This window comes from Canis lupus, chromosome 27 (assembly GCF_048164855.1).
Source record: "Canis lupus baileyi chromosome 27, mCanLup2.hap1, whole genome shotgun sequence".
NCBI classification, from domain to species: Eukaryota; Metazoa; Chordata; class Mammalia; order Carnivora; family Canidae; genus Canis; species Canis lupus.
The window spans coordinates 25557370-25582209 of record NC_132864.1 but is presented as its reverse complement, the minus strand read 5'-3'; the positions used below and the strand labels follow the sequence as shown (position 1 = coordinate 25582209).

General features: G+C 45.3%; 1 protein-coding gene across 5 annotated transcripts in view; it reads right to left on the bottom strand.

The window, feature by feature from the left end:
* Positions 1–1277: 1277 nt before the first annotated feature.
* SGSM1 (small G protein signaling modulator 1) overlaps positions 1278–24840 on the bottom strand; it is an 80279-nt gene continuing 56716 nt past the window's right edge. For 4 of the 5 annotated variants that reach the window (XM_072802979.1, XM_072802983.1, XM_072802981.1 and 1 more), the window contains 9 exons: positions 20719–20901; positions 19364–19432; positions 16842–17432; positions 14395–14519; positions 12397–12479; positions 8460–8569; positions 7177–7273; positions 5932–6099; positions 1278–3273 (listed from right to left, as the gene is read on the bottom strand). In XM_072802979.1, coding sequence (XP_072659080.1) covers positions 3185–3273; positions 5932–6099; positions 7177–7273; positions 8460–8569; positions 12397–12479; positions 14395–14519; positions 16842–17432; positions 19364–19432; positions 20719–20901 — 1515 coding nt within the window. In that variant the 3' untranslated portion in view covers positions 1278–3184. Of the gene's footprint in view, positions 3274–5931; positions 6100–7176; positions 7274–8459; positions 8570–12396; positions 12480–14394; positions 14520–16605; positions 16724–16841; positions 17433–19363; positions 19433–20718; positions 20902–24840 lie in introns of those variants that run through there. The other variant, XM_072802984.1, reaches the window with a different exon arrangement.

Below are 24840 nucleotides of genomic sequence, written 5' to 3'. Positions count from 1 at the left end.
CCAATGCTACCTGCAAACTCTGCCCCTACTTTGCTGGCTTATTTGGAAATCTAACTTTTTCTTTCTTTCTTTTTTTTTTTTTTTTTTTTTTTAAGATTTTATTTACTTATCATGAGAGACACAGAGAGAGGCAGAGACACAGGCAGAGGGAGAAGCAGGTTCCCTGTGGGGAGCCCCATGAGGGACTCCATCCCAGGACCCGGGATCACACCCTGAGCCAAAGGCAGATGTTCAACCACTGAGCCACCCAGGAGCCCTGGAAATCTAACTTTTTCTATATAAAACCTGAAGTTTTCATGGGTGCTCATTAGATTAAATCAAGTTTTGCTTCTGCAGCTGAAAGTTAGTTGCTTCCCTTGGGCCATGTTTAGTGGCTGCTAGGGGTGGACACCCACGAGAGGTCCCCGTTGCTTGATGACTAGGGTTCTGAATGGTAGCCACAAGCGGGAACTTGTGGGTGTCAAGGGGGATAAGCTGGTGGTCCATGGGAACATCAGGGGTGAGAGATAAGCTCCCTCTGTAGGTGCCAACTTGAAGGTATGACCCCGAGGCAAATGGCTGACCATCTGGGGACCCCTCTTGGGGCATCAGGTAGACAATTTGCAAAAATGGCCTCAATTATTTCTGTGCCTGTATCCATACTCCTTTTTCATGTCTCTTTGCAAAGCCACCCACCAAATGGTGGAATCGATTCCCCCACTCCCCCTTTTGAATCTGTATTCAGACACGTGACTTACTCTGAGCAACAGAATGTAGCAGAAAGGACCTCAGGCCAATTCCCAACCTAGGTCTCAAAAGGCCTTGCACACTCCTCCTTGCTGTCTTGAAAAGTGCCACCATGGCCACATAAACAAGCCTGAGCTGGGCTGCCAGGGGATGAGAGACACATGGCCCACTTTCCCCGCCAACAGTCAAGCACCTGTCAGAAGCAGAGTCACCTCGTTGGCCAAGTCCACCACAGACCAGGAGACCCTTCCAGCCCATACTGTCCCAGAGAATCATAAGCTAAGTAAATGGCAGTGTGAGGCCACTAAGTTGTGGGGTGGTTTGTCATGCAGCGTGACGCATGCTGATAGCTAACTGACACGAGGGAGTGAGAAGTATTTGACTTGCCTTAAACCTCCTGGGGAAAGACCAGGCAGCTATAATGAGACTTTGTCCCCCTCTGGGTCTAGGTCACTGGGGTGGGGTTGGGAGGACACAGTCTTTAAAACCAAACATTTCCTTCCTTCATATTAAAAAAATTCCTGAAATGTAGAAATGAAAAATAACCCATATTCACACATTTCTCTGTTTATATATTTTTTCTCCATATATAGACACAACTCTTCAGTAAACAGTTACAAGATATGTTGGCAACACTGAGAAAAGGAGGAAGGCATTCCACAGACAGAACGACTCCCACACACTCGATTCCAGGACACAAGGATGCACGCAATATACGGGGACCAAAATAAGCACAATTAAGCTGAATAAATAGGAATTGTTCCAAATCACAACCATGGACACTTCTCTGGAACACCATGAGAGAGAAGGTGGAGAAGGGATTGTGTGCTGTACTTTGTGACTACTCTGTCAAAAAAATAAATAAGAATCAGAAGGTCTACGACCCGGATCTTGCTAGAATAATGTCCTCTGTAAGGAATAGCAGAGCAGCTGGGTAAATTTTGATCTGGAGGGGCCTTTCGCACATTTTCCCCCCATCTTGGGAAGGTGACGGACCACAGCGAGGAGATACAACTGTCACGGAGCACACTCCTTGGAGGCAAGGGTCATTTAGGTCCGTCCTGCTCAAGAGGCCCCATGTCAGGGACTAGGAGGGTTGGATGCAGCAAAGGCACTAGGGCCAAGGGAAGAGCCCTCACAAGCCCACGGGCAGGGATTCCTCTCCCTCCTGGTTTGCTCAGGACTGAGGACTAATGAATCCTTTCTATGAACACTTTGATGTGCTTTGAGTCTCCAACCTTGCCAAAACCCTACCTGCCATGCTGGGGATGAGCATTCCAATCTGACTCTGTTTCTCTCGATTCCCGTGCATTCTTCAGAAGAGAATTGGCAGGATTGCTCTATCAGAAGGACACTCTAGAAGTGGCCTTTACCAACACACACCTTCCAAGCTTCTGGAGCACCAGCCTCAATGTGCAGGAGAGGTGAGGTCTTCCCTAGGAGCCAAAGAAGGGGACATGCCCTCTGCCCGGCCTGGGGTGGGAGGTGCCTGGGCAGGACCAAGAGGATCCTCAAGCTGTCTCACACCTATAGACATTTCTCATGCTCCATTGCCCTTCCAAGGGGAGGCCTCTCTTGAAAAGAAGAAAAGAAATCTCTCCTGGGGTCAGGTGGAGGAGAAAAAAATGAGAGAATACAACAAATGGAATCTAGACCCCAAGAGGGATGTGGACTCCCTTGTGCCTTTTCTGAACAGGAGGAAGTCTTAGGACATAAGCAGTAAAGAAAAAGTGGGGAGAGAGATATATTTGTAGCCCCGCCTCTATGCTAGTGGTTCTCAAATGGGGATATTTGGCAATATCTGGAAATGTTTTGGGTTGTCTCAACTGGGTTGGGGAGGGGGTGTTACTGGCATCTGGCGGGTAGAGGCCAGGTATGCTGCTCAACATCCTACAACACATAGCCCCTCTCAAATAAGAATTACCCAGACCAAATGTCAATGGTACCAGGGTGCAGAAACTGCTCCAAGCCAGCCTTCCAGCCATGTTCTGGAACATCTCCAAACGCCCTTCTCAGAGTACAGAGGTAAGCCCCACAGGCCTCTCCTACACCAATTCCCCCCCCCCAGAAAACCTCCCTCCCCTAAGTCTCAGCTGACAAAACAGTTTGGAGGGATTGGGACAGAACAAGAGAGAGGCAACCATTCTGGAGGCCACTCATGAAAATGTTCCCTCCATCCACTGACACACCCCAATTCCAACAAGGGAGAAATCCCAGACTTGGACAATCTTTGGTCAAACAGGAAAACGTATGGTCAAACAGGAAAACGTAAGGCTGAACCAAAGGGGCAACCCCCTGACCCCACCTGCCTGGTGGCCAAAGTTGGGGTAGTTCTCTTAGCACAGAAGTCCATGCTTATGAACAGACACCAGGACCTCGCTCCCGGGGTGGCCGGGAGGAAAAGCAGGATGGATGGGTGGGTGGTGGCTCGGTTGACATTGCCCAGGTGAGCAGGCCCTCACTTGTTCTCGATCAGTGTCTGCACCTTGTACACGAGGTCCCGGGCCAGCTTCAGGATGTGTTTGGTGTTGTGTCGCTCGGCCATTTCTGAAAGAGCAGAAGGCAAGATCTTATGAGCCTCCTGCTGTGTCCATCCGCAAGCCTCAGTCTCAGATTTGATAGGGGCAGGGGAGCGCTGGGGCATTCCCACCATCATCATCTGGCATCATCCCCAGAGCAGCGCTGGAAGCAGAGACTGTGGAGAAGTCCTGCCACTTTGGACCCTGGTCTCCTCATCTGGAAAATGGGGATGACAACAGTATCTGTTTCACAAGGCTGCTGTGAGATCAAACAAGAGGATGTGGGTTCACCTACAAAAAGTTAGGTCTTCCCAGCCCCTTTATATAAATACCACGACTGGGGACCTCTTAAGAAAGCAATGCTGAGGGCAGCCCGGGTGGCTCAGCAGTTTAGCGCCTCCTTCAGCCCAGGGTGTGATCCTGGAGACCCGGGATCCAGTCCCACATCCGGCTCCTTGCATGGAGCCTGCTTCTCCCTCTGCCTCTCTCTCTCTCTCTCTCTCTCTCTCTCCCTCTGTGTGTATGTGTTTCTTATGAACAAATAAAATCTTTTTTTTTTTTTTTTTTTTTAAAGAAAGCAATGCTGGGCACACAGCCAAATGTTAAAAGGTACTAAAGGATATGGAAGGGGAAAGGAGAAAGTAAAAGTAATTTTATTAAGAGCTACATAAAATGATTGCATCTTTTTTCTTAAGATTTATTCTTTTGAGAGAGACAGAGACAGAGCACAAGCAGGGAGAGCAGGAGAGGGAGAGGCAGACTCCCCGCTGAGCACGGAGCCCAACTTGGGGCTCTATCCCAGGACCCTGAGATCATGACCTGAGCTGAAGGCAGACACTTAACCGATTGAGCCACCTAGGCACCCCTGATCAGATCTTTAAAGCAGAATAATCCTAAACCAGATGTTTATCATAAAGAAATCATTTATTGGAGGAAAAATGCACTAAGACCATGATTCCCAAACTAGCTACCAAGGTACCCCAGGATGCCACTGGGAACTCACGGAGATTGTGAGGGAGACAAAATAATATTCCACATCTGTCCAACACCCCACAAACCAGTATGGTGCCAGGGAGGTCACAAATTGCACTGCATTCCTATCAATGACTTTATATCTTTGCAATGCTAGGTTTTTCTGCAAGCAATTGAAAAACCAAGATTGAGAAAAAAGCAAAAGCCACATGAAAATCACTGTGGAACAGGAAATAAGTGAAGGTGATGGTGTACAATCTGGTTCCAAGGTTTGGGAAGCTGTACAAAGCCAACAGGTACATAATCCCATTAATCACTGTACTTATCTAAGAATGAAATAAAAATATTATTTTCTTTTGACTGTGGAAAAGATGATATGGGAAAAAGTTTTTTCAATGAACCCGGTAAATGCCATGTGGTTTCTTGGGTTGGATGCTAGAGCAGAAAAAGGGCATCGCTTAAAAACCATGCAAAGGGTGCCTGGGTGGTTCTGTTGGTTACGCATCTGCCTTTGGCTCAGGTCATGATCTTGGGGTCCTGGGATCGAGTCCAGCATCCAGCTCCCTGCTCAATGGAGAGTCTGCTTCTTTCACTCCCTCTGCCCCTTTCCCTGCTTATGTCCTCTTCCTCTCTCTCCCAAATAATAAAAAGATCTTTAAAAAGAGGCAAAATCAAAGTCTGTAGTTTAGTTAAGAGTAACGTACCAATGTTTACTTCTTAGTCATGACAAATGTTCTAGGACCAGGTAACATAGAGACATTAGGGGTGGCTGAGTGGAGGGTATCAAGAACTCTTTGTACTATCTCTGCAACTTCTCTCTAAATTTACACTTATTTCAAAATAAAAAGATTTAAAAAAAATAATGTTTCTGAGGTGCCTGGCAGGCTCAGTTGAGACAGTGTGAGACTCTTGATCTTGGAGTTGTGAGTTCCAGTCTCACGCTGGGTGTAGAGATTACTTAAAAAATAAAATCTTTAAAAAAAGGTTTCTGGGGTAAAGTCAAAGGCAGCTTTTCTTTTTCTTCTTTTGCTTTTTTCAAAATTATCTTTAGTTTTCTAAAATTTTAAATAGTGATAATAGTAGCAAGAGCTTCCAGCTACAGGGCCCCTCCTATGAGCTGGGTGGGTATCACGTGTAGGCTTTATCCATGTTGTCTCATTTAATTGTTCCAATATCTCTGTGAGGGAGGTGTTAGTATCATTCTATCCCCAAGGAACCTGAAGCCCATAGACATGCAGTCACTTGCCCAAGGTCACATAGCTCCCAAGTGGCTGAGATCAGAATCCATACCTGTTTGACTTCAAAGGCTGTGCCTTTCTCACACCATTTCAAATGCCTCCTTGCGGCTGCTTTTGTGCATATCAGCCCTTCAAAGCAGACACTTTTACCCCATTTGACAGATGAGGAAGTGACACTTAGAAAGAGGAGGGGTGACTTATCCATGGGCACAGCTGGTTAGTGGCAGAGGCAGGTTTACCCGTGAGCCTCATTTCAACACCCATGCTCCTTCTGCTAGATTCCTGAGAAAAATTCATTCTCTGTGTTACAAGATGTCAGCTCATCCATTTGGAAATAGACACAAGAAGCAGATGGAACCTCTGTATATCCCCTTTACTATGTGTCAATCTCAACACATCTCCCACCCTCTGAGGCCCCAGGACGGGGCCTGTCAGAAGCCCGCACCCCACCGATGACACTCTGGTCATGCAGGTACCGTTAAAGAATTTGATGATGTCCGTGAAATCCATATTGTTCTCCAAGATGATGTCACGGTAGACCTCGACCAGAGCCAGTGCAATGAACAGGACATAGTGGGCGGACGAGACGTGCTTGGCTGCCCAGATGGTCTCCCAGACAGAGAAGACGTCATCGTAGACGAGTTCTGCCAAGACACCCAGCACGCACATGCATGGGGAGAGGGTCAGCCACAGAGCTCACAGTGTTGCCCTCCCTCTGGGAAAATCCCAGGCCAGCTGTGCCCTGTACTTCTGCCCTCATGCAGCGGACAACAGACAGAGCTCAGGTCAGGAGGCAGGAGGCCTGGACTTGCCATTTGACCATCAGAAGCCTCAGTTTCCCCAACTGTCAGTGCAGACTAGCGGGGTTCTAAGTTTCCAGCTTCTGTAGGGGAGAAACTGAGCATGGTGAGCTTTAATTTACACTGACCTATCCCTGCTCTGCTCCTTGACCGGTGTTCCCCCTTCTCCCTGTACCTAACAACTCCTTTAGCACCCATGGGGGTATCCCCTGGCCTCTGCACACAGGCAGAGCTGGCGGCTGCCACTGGGGCTAGCCAAGAAACTAGAGAGAGCGGTGGTGGAGAGACGGCTTCCTGTACTCAATAAACTCAGTCCGAATCCAGTCCCACCGCTTACTGGCAAGGTGACCTTGGGCTAGTTACTTCCCTGACACCAGCCTCTTCCTCTCCTCCTCTGTAAGCAGGGTGAGGCTTGAAGAGAAAGTACATAGAAATGGCTCAGTGCACTGCCTGGCATTTAGTAAACACCTCCCTGCAGGGTAGAAACTCTTATCAGCATCACCCTCATTTTGCACAATACCAGTGTGCAGTGCTATACCCCATTTCTAAGTCACATGGGCACCATGCTGCACAGGACAAGGGGTGCCTTGCCTCTGATAAGCAGCATAACAGAACAGGTAGGAACTAACTGGACTTAGGAGGTGGACAGAGGTGGCCTAAGATCCTGTCTCTACTGGTTACATCCCTGAATTGAATTCTTGGCCTAAATTTCCTCATCTGTAAAATAGGAACCATGACAACACCTACTGCGTAGTGTTGTTACAAAATAGGGCAGGTGAGTCAACAGAACTCGACAGATGGGTGTTACTCTCTTCTTCCAGCTTCGCTCCAACACTCCCAGCTTGCCTCCATGGCACCTTTCTTCCCCTGAGATTCTACTGCAAAGAGTCTGGGAACAAGTCCCTGGTTTGAAGTCAATACCTCGCTTGAAATCCAGCAGGAACCAGCGGTAGCAGAAGTAGAAGTGAGTGTAGTCCCCATTCTGATGCATCAGCTCAAAGAGCTCTGAGTCCAGAATCTGCACAAGGGAGAAAAGGTTGGCATCAGCCTCCCGGCAGGAGGCTGCACCAGAGGGGTCCGCTGAATAAAGGGTGGTCCACCTTCAGACTGGATGCCATTCAACCCCTTAGACCAGGTAGAGTTAAACAATGGGCCAAAGATTTGAAGTGAAAATTGACCCAGTTCAGGTCAACCCAGTTGTGTCCCCAGAGAAGATATGCAAATAACCATAAAGCACATAAGAGATGTTCGGCATGATTAGTCAGGAAAATGCAAATCAAAACCATGATGAGATACCACTCCACACCCACCAGGACGATAAGGGTCAAAATGGCAGACAACAAGGTGTTAGTGAGGCCGGGGAGAAACTGGAACCCCTGTATGTGGCTGGTGGGAATGTAATGTGGTGCAGCTGTAATATCACTCCTAAGTATATCACTAGGAGAAAAGAAAATGGATGGCCACATAAAAACCTGTACACGAATGTTCACAGTGCACAATTCCCAACAGCCCAAGGGTAGAAACAACCCAAATGTCCATCAATGAATGACTGGATAAACAAAATGTGGCAGAGCCATCCAATGGAACATCATTTGGCAAGAAAAAGGAATGGCCTATTGACACGCACTACAATGTTGAGGCACTTTGAAAACATGATGCTAAGTGAGAGAAGCCAGACACAGAAGTTATGTTACTGCATTTCTATGAAATGTCCAGAATAGGTAAACCGATGGAGAAAGAAAGTAGATTAATGGTTGCCAGGAGCTAGGGAGAGGAAATTATGTTACCGTGGTTACAGGGGTTTCTTTTTGGGTGCTGAAAAGGTTCTGAAATTAGTGATGGTTTCACCACTGAGATTATTCTAGAAACCATTGGATTGTATATTTAAAAAGGGTCAATTGCATGGTATGTGAATTATAGCTCAAAAAAGTTGTGTGTGTGAGAAATATACCCAAATGTTATTTTGAGGGAAAGGATCAGTACAAGCAAGCATCTTTTTAAGGGCGAGAGCCATATTTTGTTTATTACTGTAGCTACAGTGCCTGGACTGAATAAATGCTCAGTGAGAATGAATCCAGTGGAGCTGATCTGAGTTAAAATGAACTGAATTGAGTTGAGTTAGGTTAAGCATGGCTGTTACGTTGATTTGAGGTCCATTAGGCTGAAGCGGAAGAAGGTATATTATTGAAAAGGACTGGTCATACCTGGATCAGTGACCTCATGTTGGCAAAGTGTGTGTCCATGGCGCCTCCATGGGGGAAGTTCTGGTTCATCCTCTTCATGAGCTCCGTGAAGCAGCTGAAGGCAAGGGCCTCTGGGGAAAGAGCACAGAAGAAACAGTCACCTCTGCCAGTGCCCAAGGAACCCGAGCTCCCAAGGTGATCCCAAGGTCAAAGGCCTGGAGCCGGTTCCTGAAGTCCACAGCCAGAGGAGAAACATGCAGAGGAGGGAGCATCAGTGTATCCCACTTCAGAGAGAGCTCTGCAGTCATTAAGTACTTCCCACCTGCGAGGGGCTGAAATGGCCTTTCTTTTAAGAGATGATGCTGACACCAGACGTTCTTTTTATTTTTGTTTAAAGATTTATTTACTTATTTTAGAGAGCAGGGGAGGGGCAGAGGGAGAGAGAGGAAGAGAATCTCAAGCAGACTCCTCATTGAGTGTGGAGCCCAACTCGGGGCTTGATTTCACAACCCTGAGATCATGACCCAAGCTGAAACAAAGAGTCAGATGCTTCACCAACTCAGCCAGCCAGAAGCCCCCAGATAGTCTTTTAAAAGATCCCAATTTACTCTAATAAAAAGTTGATGATGTTTCGTTGGTCCCAAACTTTTTTCTTTTTCGAAATTCTAACAGTTCATGGGATTCTGAAGTCTGGGAACCACTGAATTAAAATGGCAATTGTCAATACTGGAAGGGTGCTAACAGGCAAAGAATTATGCAAAGAAAGGGTCCAATAACTGGGAAATGCTAGAGAGGGACTACATATATTGAGAAATTAAAGGCTCTGAGAAGTCCTGCAGTAAAGAAACCAGTTTCATATTGTTTCAGCCAGCATTTAGAAAAATTTGTTTGAAAATGGTACCTTTTTCTCCCTCTTCTAACATCTGGTGTCCTTTAAAGCACAATAGTTTTTATTTTGTTAAGTCCAATTTATTTATTTCTTTTTTTAAAAATTTATTTATTTATTCATGAGAGACACACAGAGATAGGCAGAGACATAGACAGAGGGAGAAGAGGGCTCCATGCAGGGAGCCCGATGTAGAACTTGATCCTGGGACTTCGGGATGCCACCCTGAGCCAAAGGCAGATGGTCAACCACTGAGCCACCTGGGTGTCCCCAGTCCAATTTATTTTTAATTATTCCACTATATTCTTTTGGTATCATAACTAAGAAATCGCTGCTTTACACCCAAGGTCACAAAGATGTATGCCTGTTTTTTTCTAATAATCTTACAGTTTTTACTCTTATATTTAGGTCCATGATCCATTTTGAGTTAGTAGTTTTTATATAGTATGAAGTAGGAGTTTGACTTCAATTTTGTACATGTGGATATTTGGTTGTTTCAACATCATATGTTGAAAAGACTCTTCTTTCCTCACTGAGCTGAAATGTCTTGGCACCCTTGTCAAAATCAACTGACATAAATGTACCAGAAATGCTTCTTTCTGGACTTCCAATTTTATTTTACTCATCTACAAGGTCTATCCTTGTCAAAGTATCACACTCTATTGATTACTATAATATTCTAGTAGGTTTTGAAATTGGGAACTGTATGTCCTCTAACATCTTCTTTTTCAAAATTGATTTTCATCCCTTGCATTATCAAATGAGTTTTATCATCTGCTTGCCCATTCGTACAAAAAAAAAAATGCATCTGGGATGTTGACAGGATCACACTGAATCTAGCTCAATTTGGAGAGTATTGCCATCTTAACACTACTAAGTCTTCTGGTCCATAAACATGAGGTGTCTTTCCATTTATTTAGATGTTTAATTTTTTAATTTTTAAAAATATTTTCTTTCTTTATTCATGAGAGACATACAGAGAGAGGCAGAGACATAGGAGGGAGAAGTAGGCTCCTTACAAGGAGCCTGATGCAGAACTCGATCCCAAGACCCCAGGTCATGCCCTGAGCTGAAGGCAGATGCCCAACCACTGAGCCACCCAGGTGCCCTAGATCTTTAATTTTTTAAACAATATTTTACAGTCTTGGTATACAGGCATGCCTTGATTTATCACACTTTTCTAATACTGCATTTTTTACAAATTGAAGGTTTGTGGCAACCCTGCATCAAGCAAGTCTACTGATGTCATTTTTCCAACAGCATTTGCTCACCTCGTGTCTCTGTCACATTTTGGTAATTCTTGCAATGTTTCAAACATTTTCATTATCATTGTATTTGTTGCAGTGACCTTTAACCAGTGATTATGACTTGCTGGAAGCTCAGATGATTGTTCGTAATTTTTTAGCAATAAAATATTTTTAAATTAAGGTATGTACGTTATTTTCGAACTGTGCTACTGCACACTTAATAAACTATAGTATAGTATAAATATAATTTGTATATGCACTGGGAAATCTAAAAATTCATTTGACTCACTTTATTGAGATCTTCACTTATCACAGTGGTCTAGAACTGAACCAGCAAATCTTTCACTTCCTCTCTTAAATTAATATAAATCTTCTTTTAGATGCTATTACAAATGGGATTGCCTTCCTAAAGAAATACAACTGACTTTTGTATATACATCTTGTATCTTGCAACCTTGCTGAACTTTTTTTTATTAGTTCCAGTATTTTTTTAGAGGGGGAGTGGCAGCGAAAGAGGGAGAGAAAATCAAGCAGGCTCCATCCCTAGTGTGGAGCCCAACACGAAGCTCGCTTTCACAACCCTGACATCATGACCTGAGTTGAAATCAGGAGTCAGACACTTAACAGACTGAGCCACCCAGGTGGCTCCTCTAATACTTTTTTTTCTTATTCCTTAGGATTACTATATACAAAAATCACATCATCTGCAATAGACAGTTTTATCTCCTTTCCAGTATGGCTACCTTTTGTTTCTTTTGTTTCCCTAATTGTCCTGTCTAGAACCTTTTTTGTAGCAAAAGTGGACATCCTTACCTTACTTCTGATCTTAGGAGGACAGCAATCAGTCTTTCACCTTGAGTATGAACTAGTTGTAGTTTTTTCTTACGTACCTTTTATGTTTAGGAAGTTTCCTTCTATTCCTAGTTTGTTGAGTGTTTTTAATATGGAAGGGTGTCAGATTTGGTCAAATGCCATTTCCTTGTCAACTAAGACAACTGTGTTATTTTTATCCTTTATTCTATTAATATGGTGAATTACACTGATTCATTTTCATTCATTGAACCAGCCTGTGTTCCTGGGATAAATTCTATGGGGTCATGGTAAATAGTCCTTCTTAGATCTTGCTGGATTCAATTCACTGTTTGGCTAAGGATTTTTCTCTTTATTTTTTTTAAAGATTTTATTTATTTATTCATGAGAGACACAGAGAGAGGCAGAGACACAGGCAGAGGGAGAAGCAGGCTCCCTGTGGGGAGCTCGATGCAGGACTTGATCCCAGGACCCCGAGATCACAATCTAAGCAAAAGGTAAATGCTCAACCACTGAGCCACCCAGGTGTCTCAGGATTTTTGTCTCTATATTCATAAAGGACACCAGTTTGTAGTTTTTTTTTTCTTGTGATGTCTTTGTCTAGTATTAGTACCAAGGTACCAGTGGGCCCTCATATAAGGAATGGTCTTATAGAGTGAGTTGGAAAGTATTCCCTCCTATTCTTTTTGAAGAATTTGTAAATAATTGTTTGGTAGAATTCACCAGTGAAGACATCTGACCCTGGGTTTTCCTTTGTTTCCATTCACATTTGTACAATCTGTGGCTAGCAAAGGCCTGGCTGGGTGTTGGGCACCTGGCAGTAAAAGTGTTAGGCCTGGCTAATGTGGAAAAATAAGATGTTTTATTTCACCAGGACCTTGTTATGTTCACCAACAGGTCCTCTGAGCACCTGTACTGACCCATTCCATGGAGTCACAAAGTGAGGTTAACATCCTTCCTATGTAGTAGTAAGAAAATTGTACCTCTGGCCCTGGAGTGGGGAGGACATACTCACCATCATCCAGGATGACCAGCAATGGAGCTAGGAGGTCACACATGCCCTGGACATAGCCGATCTCAATGTGCTGCCAGATGTAGCTATAAGAGAGAGACAAGGGGCCTAAGGATGGCGATCATGACCCGTCTCTCCAACCCAATTCTCTCCCTCCTCCCTACACAGTCCCCCTGCCCTCACCTGAATTACTCACTCCTTCAGCTCCCTGCTGCATGCCTTTCCCCAGTCTCACTCTCTTCGAACATCGTATTCTCAGCCACCACAATGGCCTTCCTAAAGCCCAACTCAAAGAGTCCACCACTTGTTCACAGGCTTCCCACTACATGACAAAACAATGTGCAAACTCCTTCACTAAGGGTACAAGGCATTCAGTGTCTCCTCCCTATCCATCTTCACAGTCCCATCATCACTTCCTGGCACTTCCTCTTCTCTGGCACACATTCATGCCCCTGTGCTTTGCCAGTTCTGTGCCTGGAGTTCCCATTTGCCCCCTTAATAATAATAATATTTACTGAGCATTTATTGTATACTCAGCCACTAAACATGTATTGTACCATGAAATTCTCAATCATATGAGAAAGGTATTATTATATCCCATTTCACAGATGAGGAGACTGAGCCCACAGATAAAAGTGACACGCATAGAGTCATACACCTAATAATAAGTGGCAGAGACAGGATTTGAGCCCAGATGGCCTCACCACCAGGTATGCATATTTTAAGTGCTGTCTTGAGTCTCTCCTAATTTTGCCAAAGGCCATCTTCAATGTCACCACCTCTGTGAGGCCTTCCATGATTTCTCCCAAGGTTATAACCCAGCAAAAGTCAGTCTATGTTTCCTTCACCTCCAGTACCTCTTCATTCTAATGTAGCATACTATATTAAAGTTCATTATATTTGTATCTCCTCAACTCCAATTTGGGGGTCAATGACTGCTAGAGGAGACTGTAAGATAGAATATAGTACTTGTTAAAAATGAGTTAGAGCAAGAGTTGGCAAACCTGTCCTGAGAAGTCCAGGTAATAATTACTTTCAGCTTTATACACCTTATGTTCTCTGTACTCAATTCTGCAGAAGCAATCATAGATACTATGCAAACAAAAGCACATGGATGAGTTCTGATAAAACTTTATTTACAAAAATAAGTGGTGGCTTGGATTTGGCCTGTGGGCTATACTAGTAATTTGTGAAGCTCTCAGTTAGAATAGCATCGAGAAATGTCCAGGATGCATTATTAAGCGTATAAAGCAAGCTGTACAAAAATATAGTATTCATCCCATATAGGTAAATTTTTTTAAAAAAACATTAAAATATGTATGTACTCATGTGATATATAATATACTATCTATTCTGTGATTTCACACATATTTTAAACATAGCTAGCTAGCTAGGGAAGATATTCACTAAATTGTTAGCAGTAGTTTCTTCTCGTGAGGGGAATTATGACTGGAGAAGGAAACAGTTTCTCTTTAGACCTTATGAACTTCTGGTTTCGCCGGTTGATTTAGGTTTTTAATAAGCTTGAGTTACTTTCATATTTTAAGAAATAAAATATTTAGCATGTAGTGAAAAGTAATAGGAAGTTCCAGGTCTTGGCTTAAGGAAATAAAGCACATATTCTAGAGCCCGAGAGATGTGAGTATGAGTTCCTGCTCAGGTAACTGCCCCGCTGGGGGACTTGACCACCGTGGTAGCCCTCAACCTCCATTTCCTCACCTGTAGAAGGGGGTAATACTTACCCCACAGGCTTACTATGAGGAATAGGTGAAACAGTGTTAGTAAAGGGCTCAGGAGAGAGTACCCGATATACAGTAAGTAAGTGCTTAATAAATGCTGTTATTATCATTGCTCTGATTGTTATCTTATTGTCAGTGTGGGCTGGAATACGTGCCAGATTGGCAAGGTGCCAGCTGTAGAGGCAGGGGGCTCCCTGTAGCCCTCGCCTCTGCCACCACCTCCCATGCCCCTACAGATCCCCCTACTCCCCACCCCAGCCACCTGCACATGATGTTGCGCAGCTTCTCCAGGTTGGCGGGCGTGAAGTACCAATAGTTGCGGTCACACCTCTGGACGTCCTTCTCGATGCGGTGCAGGTTCACCGTGTACAGGTCCAGGAGCTCTGGCTGCAGGCCCCCAGGAGGGGAAGGAAAAAACAATTATACCCCAACTCCTCCTAGAGGTCAGATTCCAGAGGTTTTCCCTCCTCCTCACCCTCTCCAGCTGCCACCGAAAAGCCCACATCCTCTCCCTGAGCCAGGTAGGTCTTTGATTTCATTTCTGTTGTTTCCTGAGAAAGTACCTTTTCACTTTGTATGATGAAAGTTTTTTTTTGTTTTTCTCCCTTTTATGAAACAAAACAATTCTCTAAGGTGCACAGACTAATTATCCCCGCTGAGTGGATGAGGGTTATAACTAGCTGGAGGTCCTCCCTGTTCCCTGCTGAACACCGGACTGGAAGAATGGAGGAAACGATTAGGAGTCTGGTTCTGGCCATATGCTGGACTTGCTGCCTTGACCTCACCTGATGAAAAGGTGCAATGATATGCGAGAAAAATAAGGAGCATTTTTTAAAGATTATTTATTTATTTCTTCACAGGGACAGAGAGAGAGAGAGAGAGGCAGAGACACAGGCAGAGGGAGAAGCAGGCTCCATGCAGAGAGCCTGATGTGGGACTCTATCCAGGGTCTCCAGGATCACGCCCTAGGCTGCAGGCGGCGCTAAACCGCTGCACCACTGGGGCTGCCCAATAAGGAGCATTTCAAGGCTAAAAATTAACCCACAAAAGCAAGAAAATATCAAATCTGGCTTTTGTCATGAAGGAAGCTCCCAAATTGGCAAAATGTAAGCTTTGATTGAATGGTTTTGGGGTCCTTCTCCACCAAGGTAAGGAATCTAGTAAGAGACTTTCCTGCATTAAGGTGGACCCCCAAAGAGCCTCATCCCCAGTAAGGGAGCCCTGGAAGAAAAACTAACATTTGGGGTCCCGAGGACCACTGCCTGTCTTGAACAGAGGTGTCAAATGAAGTGTAAAATACAGCTCCCTGGATAATTAAAGGCCTCAGATCAGGTTTACAGCTCATGCAGCTGGATCATCCAAAAGCAAAAATAAATTCTATGTGAAGGCAGAGAAAAATCCAAGACGACAGCTCTCCATCGGGAGCAGCAGACTGGAGAAGACCCCAGAGATACTTCTTGAGACACACAAAATGAACAGAAAACCTGATGTGTCTGAATGTTTCAGCAGAGATTTAGAAAACTGGCACACCTTGGAGGATGGGGAAGTGAAATGATGATTCATATGAAGCAAACGCAGGAAAAGAAAACAGACAAGGAAATGAAGATGCACGTGGAGAAAACAAAATTTTTGTACAGGAAAGAAAAAAAATAAATGCATCTTCCTACATGGTATATACATTATGTTGTTATACTACTGTGAACACTAAAGAGTCATTTAACTAAAGTTATTATAACTGTAGTGGATGGATGGGGCTGGGAAGGTGTCACTGTGTGGTGAGGGTGTGGATGTGGAATGTCTGGGATTAAAGAAAAAGACAATAAAGATCAAGAAGTAGCAACACAAGTATGTTATTCACATACTTTACATACTGTTCTTTACAGACAGGGGGTAAACACCATATAATTTGGGCAGAAGGGGCACCTGGGTGGCTCAGTGGTTGAGCATCTGCCTTGAGCTCAGGTCATGATCTCAGGGCCCTGGGATCAAGTTCCGCATTGGGCTCCCTATAGGGAGCCTGCTTCTCCTTCCTCCTATGTCTCTGCCTTTCTCTGTATGTCTTTCATGAATAAATAAACAAAATCTTAAAAATATAATTTGGGCATAATAAGTAACTGCTACTGCCTCTGGGGGAGAGCTCCATGGGAGCAGGTGGAGGCACTTCTGGTTTCCTATTCAGCCTTGTCTGACTCTTTAAACTATGGGCATGTATATCTTAGAAATAATAAGTTCTTTAAAGGAAAATGGATACACCATTGCCTGGCTCAGCAAACATCCCATTCAACTGACATCCTTTGGTTTAGACTTTTTGGCAAGAAAGGAAACTTAAGTATTTAAAAGATGCTGGACCTGATTGACTGACAGTTCACTGCACATTAGGCATGGGGGACTGGACTCACTAATACAGAGAACAGCTCAGGAGGGAAGGTACTCAACTGGTAGAGAAACTGAGGCTCAGAAAGACAAAGTGATGTGCCTCAGCTGGTATTGAACCCAGGATGGTTAGAACTCCAAAGCCTGTGTTCTTTAGGTTAGTACAGTATAGTTACCGTCTTCCTTCCCAAATCGGCTTCTCCAGGGCAACCCCTGTGCTGAGGAAGATGTGACAGACCAGAGGTCATTCTGGGGAACTGAGGCTCATGGGACACACCCACCCTCCCACAGCTGTTTGGGAAGAAAATTGAGTGGAGGGGAATCCTGGTAACTTACAGAGTAGGTGACGCCGCTGGAAGACACAGGGGACGCCTCATTGTTGGCAGAAGTGGCCACGGCCAGAGAAGCCAGGGCAGGGAAGAGACTTTCCATCTCGGGCTCTTCTGAGAGATTGTCCCCACTGTCCACCTGGCTGTGCTTCTCTGCCTCGCTGCCCCCCCAGCCCTCCATGGCGGCCCCCTCCTTTTCGGGCAGGGCCACGTCCATGCTGCCAGTGAGGGACATGAACTCATCCATGCTCTCATTGGCAAGGAGATCACTCTCCAGGCTGTCCTGCACGGCCAGCTCCTCACGGGGGGCCTCGTCCCGGGAGGTGGTGGCCTCACTGCTCTGCCCGTCATCCACGCTGCTGTCCCCAGGTCGAAGAGCCAGGGGGGCATTCCGCTGGGCATCCATGACACTGTCCTCTGTGCTTAGGCTGGGCTCTGAGTGCTCCGAGAGGCCCGAGGAGAAGTTGTGGGAAGAAGGATGGCCAGAGTCTGGAGAACAGGTGCCATTCACCAGGTTCCCATTGGGGATCTTGGGCTGTTTCTCCTCCAACCTGCCTTCTGCTTCCACTTGTTCCACTTCATCCACAGACTCAAACACCTGAAGACAAGGTGCAGAAAAACAGAGACTAGGATGTCCATTATGGCACTCCTTCCAGCAGCATCCTAAATATCCATCAGCAGCAGACTGGTTCCATTATGGAACATGCATGCAGAACACTATACATCCAGGAAAAAGAGTGGGGAGTGGAACCAGGTATAATATATGCTTCCGTTGTGAAAAATTAAAAAATGGTCTATTGCAAGGAAACACACAGAATAATCCAGAAATAAGGAAGCATTGAAATTGCCTAAGGAGGGAGTACTAGGGAATTGAAGCAGCAGGGAGCATACCTTTCATCTCACAAAATCATATACACATAATTTTTTAAGTAAAAAATTGGTTAATAATATAGGAAACAGCTAAAAAAGCATATTCTATCCATGTGGTTGGTTATTACAGAACTACTTTCAAAAGTAGTGAGATGTATATACAACATTGTGCAAAAGCCTCCAGGATAGGGGATCCCTGGGTGACTCAGCGGTTTAGCGCTGCCTTCAGCCCAGGGCGTGATCCTGGAGTCCAGGGATTGAGTCCTACATCAGGCTTCCTGCATGGAGCCTGCTTCTCCCTCTGCCTGTGTCTCTGCCTCTCTCTCATGAATAAATAAATAAAACTAAAAAAAAAAAAGCCTCCAGGATACATCTCAAAGACTTACTTGTCGTTCTTTATATTCATAGGTCATATTCCATCAGGGATATAGTATAAGACCACGTTCCAAGGTGACATGAAATATTTCTTCTCTGTCTGTTTGTGTCACCCATTTGATTTGCTGTTAAAATCATGTTTTTGAGTTTTAAATTTTTCTTCTCAATTTGTTTTAAATCGTAAAAAATTTAAAAATGTACTTAACTCCAAAGTCGGAACCAGAAAACAAGGGATATTCAGGGAAACGTAGATTCTTCTCCTGTGCCCTCCCCATTTCCCTGTAGGTAACCATTCTGATTTGTTTCGGAATTATTCATTCATTGTTTTTCAAAATAATATGTTAATATTCATATTTCCTCTTTTTATACAAAAGGTGACAGAGTATGTGTATTTTGGGGGCTTTGCTTTTTTAATATTGAGTGAGATGAGTTAACATTTCATTGCATAATATGGAAAGCTGTGGAACAACACATATGATAGCATTTATGTAGAAATGTTCAAAAATTACCAAACACTGCAGTATATCCTTTACTTATTGCATATATAGTTCTGTGTATGTACAGACAAACAAAAGCATCTGGAAGGACACATAGCCAAATGATGATATGTCTAGGGAGGGCAAGTAGGGATTAGGAATGGTCAAAGTCAAACAGCTTTCTCTGCAAGATTTTAATTTTTTGGTAAGATTTATTTATTTATTCATTCATTCATTCATTCATGATAGACATATATATAGAGAGAGGAGAGGCAGAGAGACAGGCAGAGGGAGAAGCAGGCTCCATGCAGGGAGCCTGACATGGGACTCGATCCCGGGACTCCAGGATTGCGCCCTGGGCCAAAGACAGGCGCCAAACCACTGAGCCACCCAGGGATCCCCGAGATTTTAATTTTTTTACAAGGAGAAGAGATTCATGTATTACTTATGTAACCAAAAACTCCAGTTTTAATGCTTGTAGAAAAAGCTAAAACAGAGGATCCCTGGGTGGCTCAGCGGTTTAGCGCCTGCCTGAGTCCCAGGATCGAGTCCCGCGTCAGGCTCCTGGCATGGAGCCTGCTTCTCCCTCTGCCTGTATCTCTGCCTTTCTCTCTCTCTATGTCTATCAGAATAAAAAAATAAAAAAATTTAAAAAAAAGCTAAAACAAATAAACCATAAGTGAGACCTGTAGATGACTAGCGTCCATTCCCTTTACTCCAAGCTGGAGGGAATGTGTGGGTGGAGTGGGGAGGGAAGGACGGGGGGGGGGGGGGGGGGGGCGGTGAGGGGGGGGCCTCCGAAGGTCACCTGTGTGCTGCTGCTGGAGTCACTCTGCAGGCGGACATGCTGGCGGCCGGAACTGCAGCTCTGGGAGGACTGATAAAAAAAAAAAAAAAAAAAGTGGCCAAGAGAGCAGGGGTGAGGCTGCATCCAGGCTCTGGGGCCCTGCACTCAGCTCAGGCACGGATTCTGCAAGTGAGGTCTCATCTCTATTCCTGACTTGGGCAGGCCCATCAGTGCCTCTGCTTCCTATCTGTACAAGGAGAGTGGGGGGCAGGGGAACTCCCTCTACTCCCTGGAGCCTCCTCAGGAGTCACACAGCAGCCCCTGGACCCCACCTCCCTGCTACTCCTGCAACCAGAAAACCTCACCTTTAACTGCCCTGTACTTGAGACTTCCAGTATTTAAGTTCAACTCTGAGTGACTGGTTGGCACTAATAGCCTGATTTTTTTTTTCAATCCCCTCTCTGTGTACATGCTTTTGCCCTATAACTTCTAGTTCCTGCTTTGGCCAAGTGGGATGTCAGCAACCTCACCAGTGCAGAGGTTTAACCGGTACCCATGTGTTTCCACTTTGTCTTTTTATGATCTGCGTTCATGATGAGAACGTGCCCAGCTCAGCCTGCCGGAGGGTGTGGAGCACAGCCCACTCACCCCAGACAGGTGAGAGAGCCCAGCAAAGAGCGACAAACCTTCCGGCTGACCAGGCACTGACAGCAGGCACAAGGATGAGCCCTGCCAGCCCCACTCTGAGCAGAAGTGCTCAGCTGAGCCAGATGGTGAGGACACATTCAGTGTTTACTGTGAGAAGCCATTGACTTTTGGTGGCTGCTTGCTATGCTATGCAGTATGATTGCTGGCAACTGATGAGTGTACGTCACTGGTGAAGAGAATTAACTTTCTTCTCAGCTCCTTCTTTGGGATGCTAAACTGGAGGTTCTGTGAGAGCAGAGACTCAGTCACTGGAGTGTTCCTGGCATTCCAGGATGTTCCTGATGGTCGCCGGCACATAGTGGGTACTCAGCGAGCGTTTGCAGATCACATGAAGGTCTAGCTCTGTGCTAGGTGCTTTGTATGCACTACCTCGTGTGAGCTGCACACACAAAACCTCCCCTATGCAAATGACTGTTTCCATTTTATAGATGTGGAAACTGAGGCCCATAAGTAAAGGTGCTTGCTTGAGGCCCCACAGCTAGGAAATTGTGAGGGTGGATTCAGATGCAGGTCTACCAAACTCCACAGTCACCTCCCACCCAAACACTAGGGGTGTGATTCTGCCTCCAGATGCCCAGCCATCACCATCCCTGCAACAGCTAAACAGAGGGGATTCTGGCCTTAATCACCCCCCGCCCCTGTGCTCCCGGATGTGTGGTGCGCATCACCTCATTGCTGATGGTGGAGTCCCGGTGCATCATCCGGTGCAGGTGGCTGTCCAGGCTGGCCCCTGATGAGCATTTAGCCAAGGCAGCTGCATGGGACTCCCGCTCCCTCTGCCGCACGATTGCCTCGCAGCCCAGCCATTCAGCCATGGTCTGTGCATAGCACGCGTGAATCTGCTCATCCACCTGCCGGGACAGAGGCAACACCACCCTGGAGGAGAGCCAGCCCAACCCAAAAGAGGACGCTGGCTCTGACCTGGGGCCCTCAGCCCTGGAGACACCCAGCCATCATTCATGGACATCCAATGAACACTGACTGAACACCTACTATGTGCAGGGCGCTGGCTAGGCCCTGGGGATACACAAACGTGTGAGGCTACTTCTCTCTTTCAGTGTTTGCTTCCTCCCTTATATTCATTCATCCATCCATTCATTCATTCATTCACATACACATTCAAATATCTGTGGAGCGGGATCTCTGGGTGGTGCAGTGGTTTAGCGCCTGCCTTTGGCCCAGGGCGCTATCCTGGAGACCCGGGATTGAATCCCACTTCGGGCTCTCGGTGCATGGAGCCTGCTTCTCCTTCTGCCTATGTCTCTGCCTCTCTCTCTGTGTGACTATCATAAATAAATAAAAATTAAAAAAAAATATCTGTGGAGCTTCTACTCTGCCAGGCAGTGTACTAAGTCTGGAGGGTACTGAAGGGGGACTGGAGAAAGGAAGTTTCTTTCCTTTCTTATTACCTTCCTTCTCTCCTTCCTTGTCCACTCATTTACCCATAATTCGGGAAGCACCTACTATGTGCTAGGTACCACGCTAGGCATAGGGAAAACAAGACGAGCAGAATGCCCCACTCCATTTGTCCATCCACTCACTCCCTCCACACATGTACTGAGGGCCTCCCATGTCCCCAATGTGGGGCCAGGTGCTGAGAATACAAAGATGAACAAAACCAACGTCTCCCCTTACTCCAGCAGCGGCCTTATAGCAGTGCTATAGATTTCAAGTATTTTTCTTGTGCTGTGTCAGCAGACAGGAGAGCAGCTTGCGTTGCTCCTGATACACGGCCCAGGTAACAGGCTCTGTGTTTGCCAGGCCTCTAGGCATAAATGGGGGCAGACAGTCTGATCTAAGTAAGGATGTGGACTGGTACAAAGGGGAAGAGAGAGGGCAGGGAGCCTGCCCCATCGCTGGGCTGGGAGCGGTGGGGAATCATTTAGTTATTCAGGGCTTCCAGAGAGAGGCTCGAGGTAGCCCCAAGGCTACCCCAAACCCCAAGGCGTGTCCTCCCACTCACTGACCACCAGAAGGTTCAGCCCAGCACACCTCCACGTTCTCACTGCTTTCCTAAGCTAGGTTTCCACGATCTTGCACCAGGATGACCCCAATAGTATCCTTCCCAGTGCCTGCTTGTCCGAGCTTGGCCCCTCCTATACATTTACCCCTTGGCAGCCTCCTCACCAGCCCCACCTCTCACTGTGGCCCCCACCCTCCTGTCCTTTATGTTCTCCACCACCACGCACTTCCTACCCCTCCCCACACAAACCTACACAGATACCTGCACACAGCATCATGCACCTGTCTCCAGGCTTTGCTCTTGCTGCCCCTCTTTCCAGAGGCCCTTTCTCATCCCACTTGCCTGGAAATCAAGAGGGAGCCTTCGGCAGAGGTGCCTCCTAGGAGCTCTTAAAACCTCTGGGTTTGCCCCCTCCATCTGACTCTGCACAACCCCCACTAAACTGGCAAGGACCTCGTCTAATGCACTGCTGGGTCTCTGGTCCCGAGCACAGGGCCTGGTACCCCCAGAACAATGTTCCTGTTTGCCAGGAGCCCACCAGGCAGAGGGTGAAGCATGGTAGGGGCCTCATGCTATCCCTGGGATGATTTTAGATCATCGTTCACTGGCATGGGTTCTTATACAGAATCACAGTGCGATTTCTATCTTCAGCTCCCCTTTAACTTTTAGGATTATGGGAAATGTCAGTCTGGTGCTATAGTGTCTTGAACACCTCCTATAACCCTTCATAATCCCCTTTTTAACAAAGAGAGAGCAGTCCTAAGGTAGGCTACAGCATTTATGTGGAAATGAATTATAACCTTTTGTCATATCCTATTTATTTTTATGGTCAGTTTTCCATTGATGGCAGGGATATAAAATATTTATTTATTTATTTTTAAATATATTTTTAAATTTAAATTCAACTTGCCACATATAGTATAACACCCAGTGCTCATCCCATCAAGTGCCCTCCTCAGTGTAAAATACCTTTTTAAATAAACTATACTGGGACACCTGGGTGGCTCAGCGGTTGGGCGCCTGCCTTCAGCTCAGGCCATCATCCCAGGATCCAGGATCAAGTCCCACATCGGGCTCCCTGCGAGGAGGAGTCTGCTTCTTCCTCTGCCTATGTCTCTGCCTCTCTCTCTCAATCTGTGTCTCTCATGAATAAATAAATAAATCTTTAAAAATAAATCAATAAACGATATTCACAGTGAGTCAATTTACTGACAAATATATAATAGCACAGGTGGTATTTGGATATGGAATGTAAAATGCCATGTTTTGAACTTAGTATGAATAAAAAAAATGTAGAATATCTCAATAATTTTTATGTGGATTATACCCTGAAATGGTAATATTTTGGATATGATACGTTGGGTTAAATAAAACATATTGCTAAAATTAATTTCATCTTGATGAAATGATTTAGGACCTCCCCCCCCGCCACATACACTCATACACAGGAGCTAATGCAGCACTTGGTGAAATCTTAGTGGGGTCTGTAGTGGAGCCAGCGGTATGCTGATGCTAACATCCTGGTTTTGATAATGCCCCACTGCTCTAGGAGATGTTTCTATTGGGGAAAGCCAAGTGATGGGTATGGCATGGCCTCTCAATTGCACTTTTTGCAACTTCTCATGAACTAATCATTTTTAAATATTTAATATAGAGCATCTGTTTCTTTCTACTTTTCAAAATGGGACTATTAAAACATTAGCTAAACATTTAAGATTAACATATGTGCTCCAGTGTAGTTATCAGTTGAGGATTACTCATTGCAGGGTGGGATTAGATCAACGGAACAGAATGAAAAATCCACACTAATATGACCATCTGATTGCTGACAAGGACACCAAAGCAATTCAATGGAGGAAGGATAGCCTTTCTGTCAAATGGTGCTGGAGCTACTGGACATCACAGGCCAAAAAATGAACCTTGACCTAAACCACTCACTCTATACAAAAATGAACTCAAAATGGATTACAGCCTTAAAGGTAAAATGTACAACTATAAAACTTTGAGAAAAGAAACACAGGAGAGTATCTTTGGGACCTAGGGCTAAGCAAAAATGTTCTTAGACTTGACACCAAAAGCACAATGTATATGAGGAAATATTGATCAACTGAACCTCATCAAAAATTTAGAAATTTGTTCTGCAGAAAATCTCATTAAGGGAATGAAAAGACAAGACATAGACCGGGAGAAAATTATCTGCCGGTAAATGGCCATTTATCCAAAAAAGAAGGAGTATCTAGAATATATAAATAACTCTCAAATAACGGTAAAAACCCAAACAATTCAGCTAGAGAATGGACAAAAGATGCGAACAGACACTTCACCAAAGATACACAGGTGGGAAGTAAGCATGTGCAAAGATGTTTGATATCACTGACTATTTGGGAGATGCAAATTAAAACCACAATGAAATGTCATTTACACCTGCCTGAGTGGCTAACATAAAACACAGCAATGAGACTAAAACCCCAGGGCAGATTCAGGTGTGGATCACTCCAATATTGCTGGCGGGAGTATGAAATGGCTCAGCCACTGCAAAAGCTTCAGTTTCTTCCAAAACTAAGCATTCACAGCGTGTATCCCAGCAATTATACTCCTGAGCACTTAAGGACGACTTACGCTCCCACAAAAACATGAATGTTCACTGTAACTTTATTTGTAATAGTCCAAACTGGGAAACAACCCACCTCTCCACCAACAGGTGGATAGTCAACCTGTGACATACCCAGGTCATGGAACAGCACAGAACTCTTAGCCATAAGAAGGATAGATTAGGGGATCCCTGGGTGGCTCAGCAGTTTAGCGCCTGCCTTTGGCCCAGGGCATG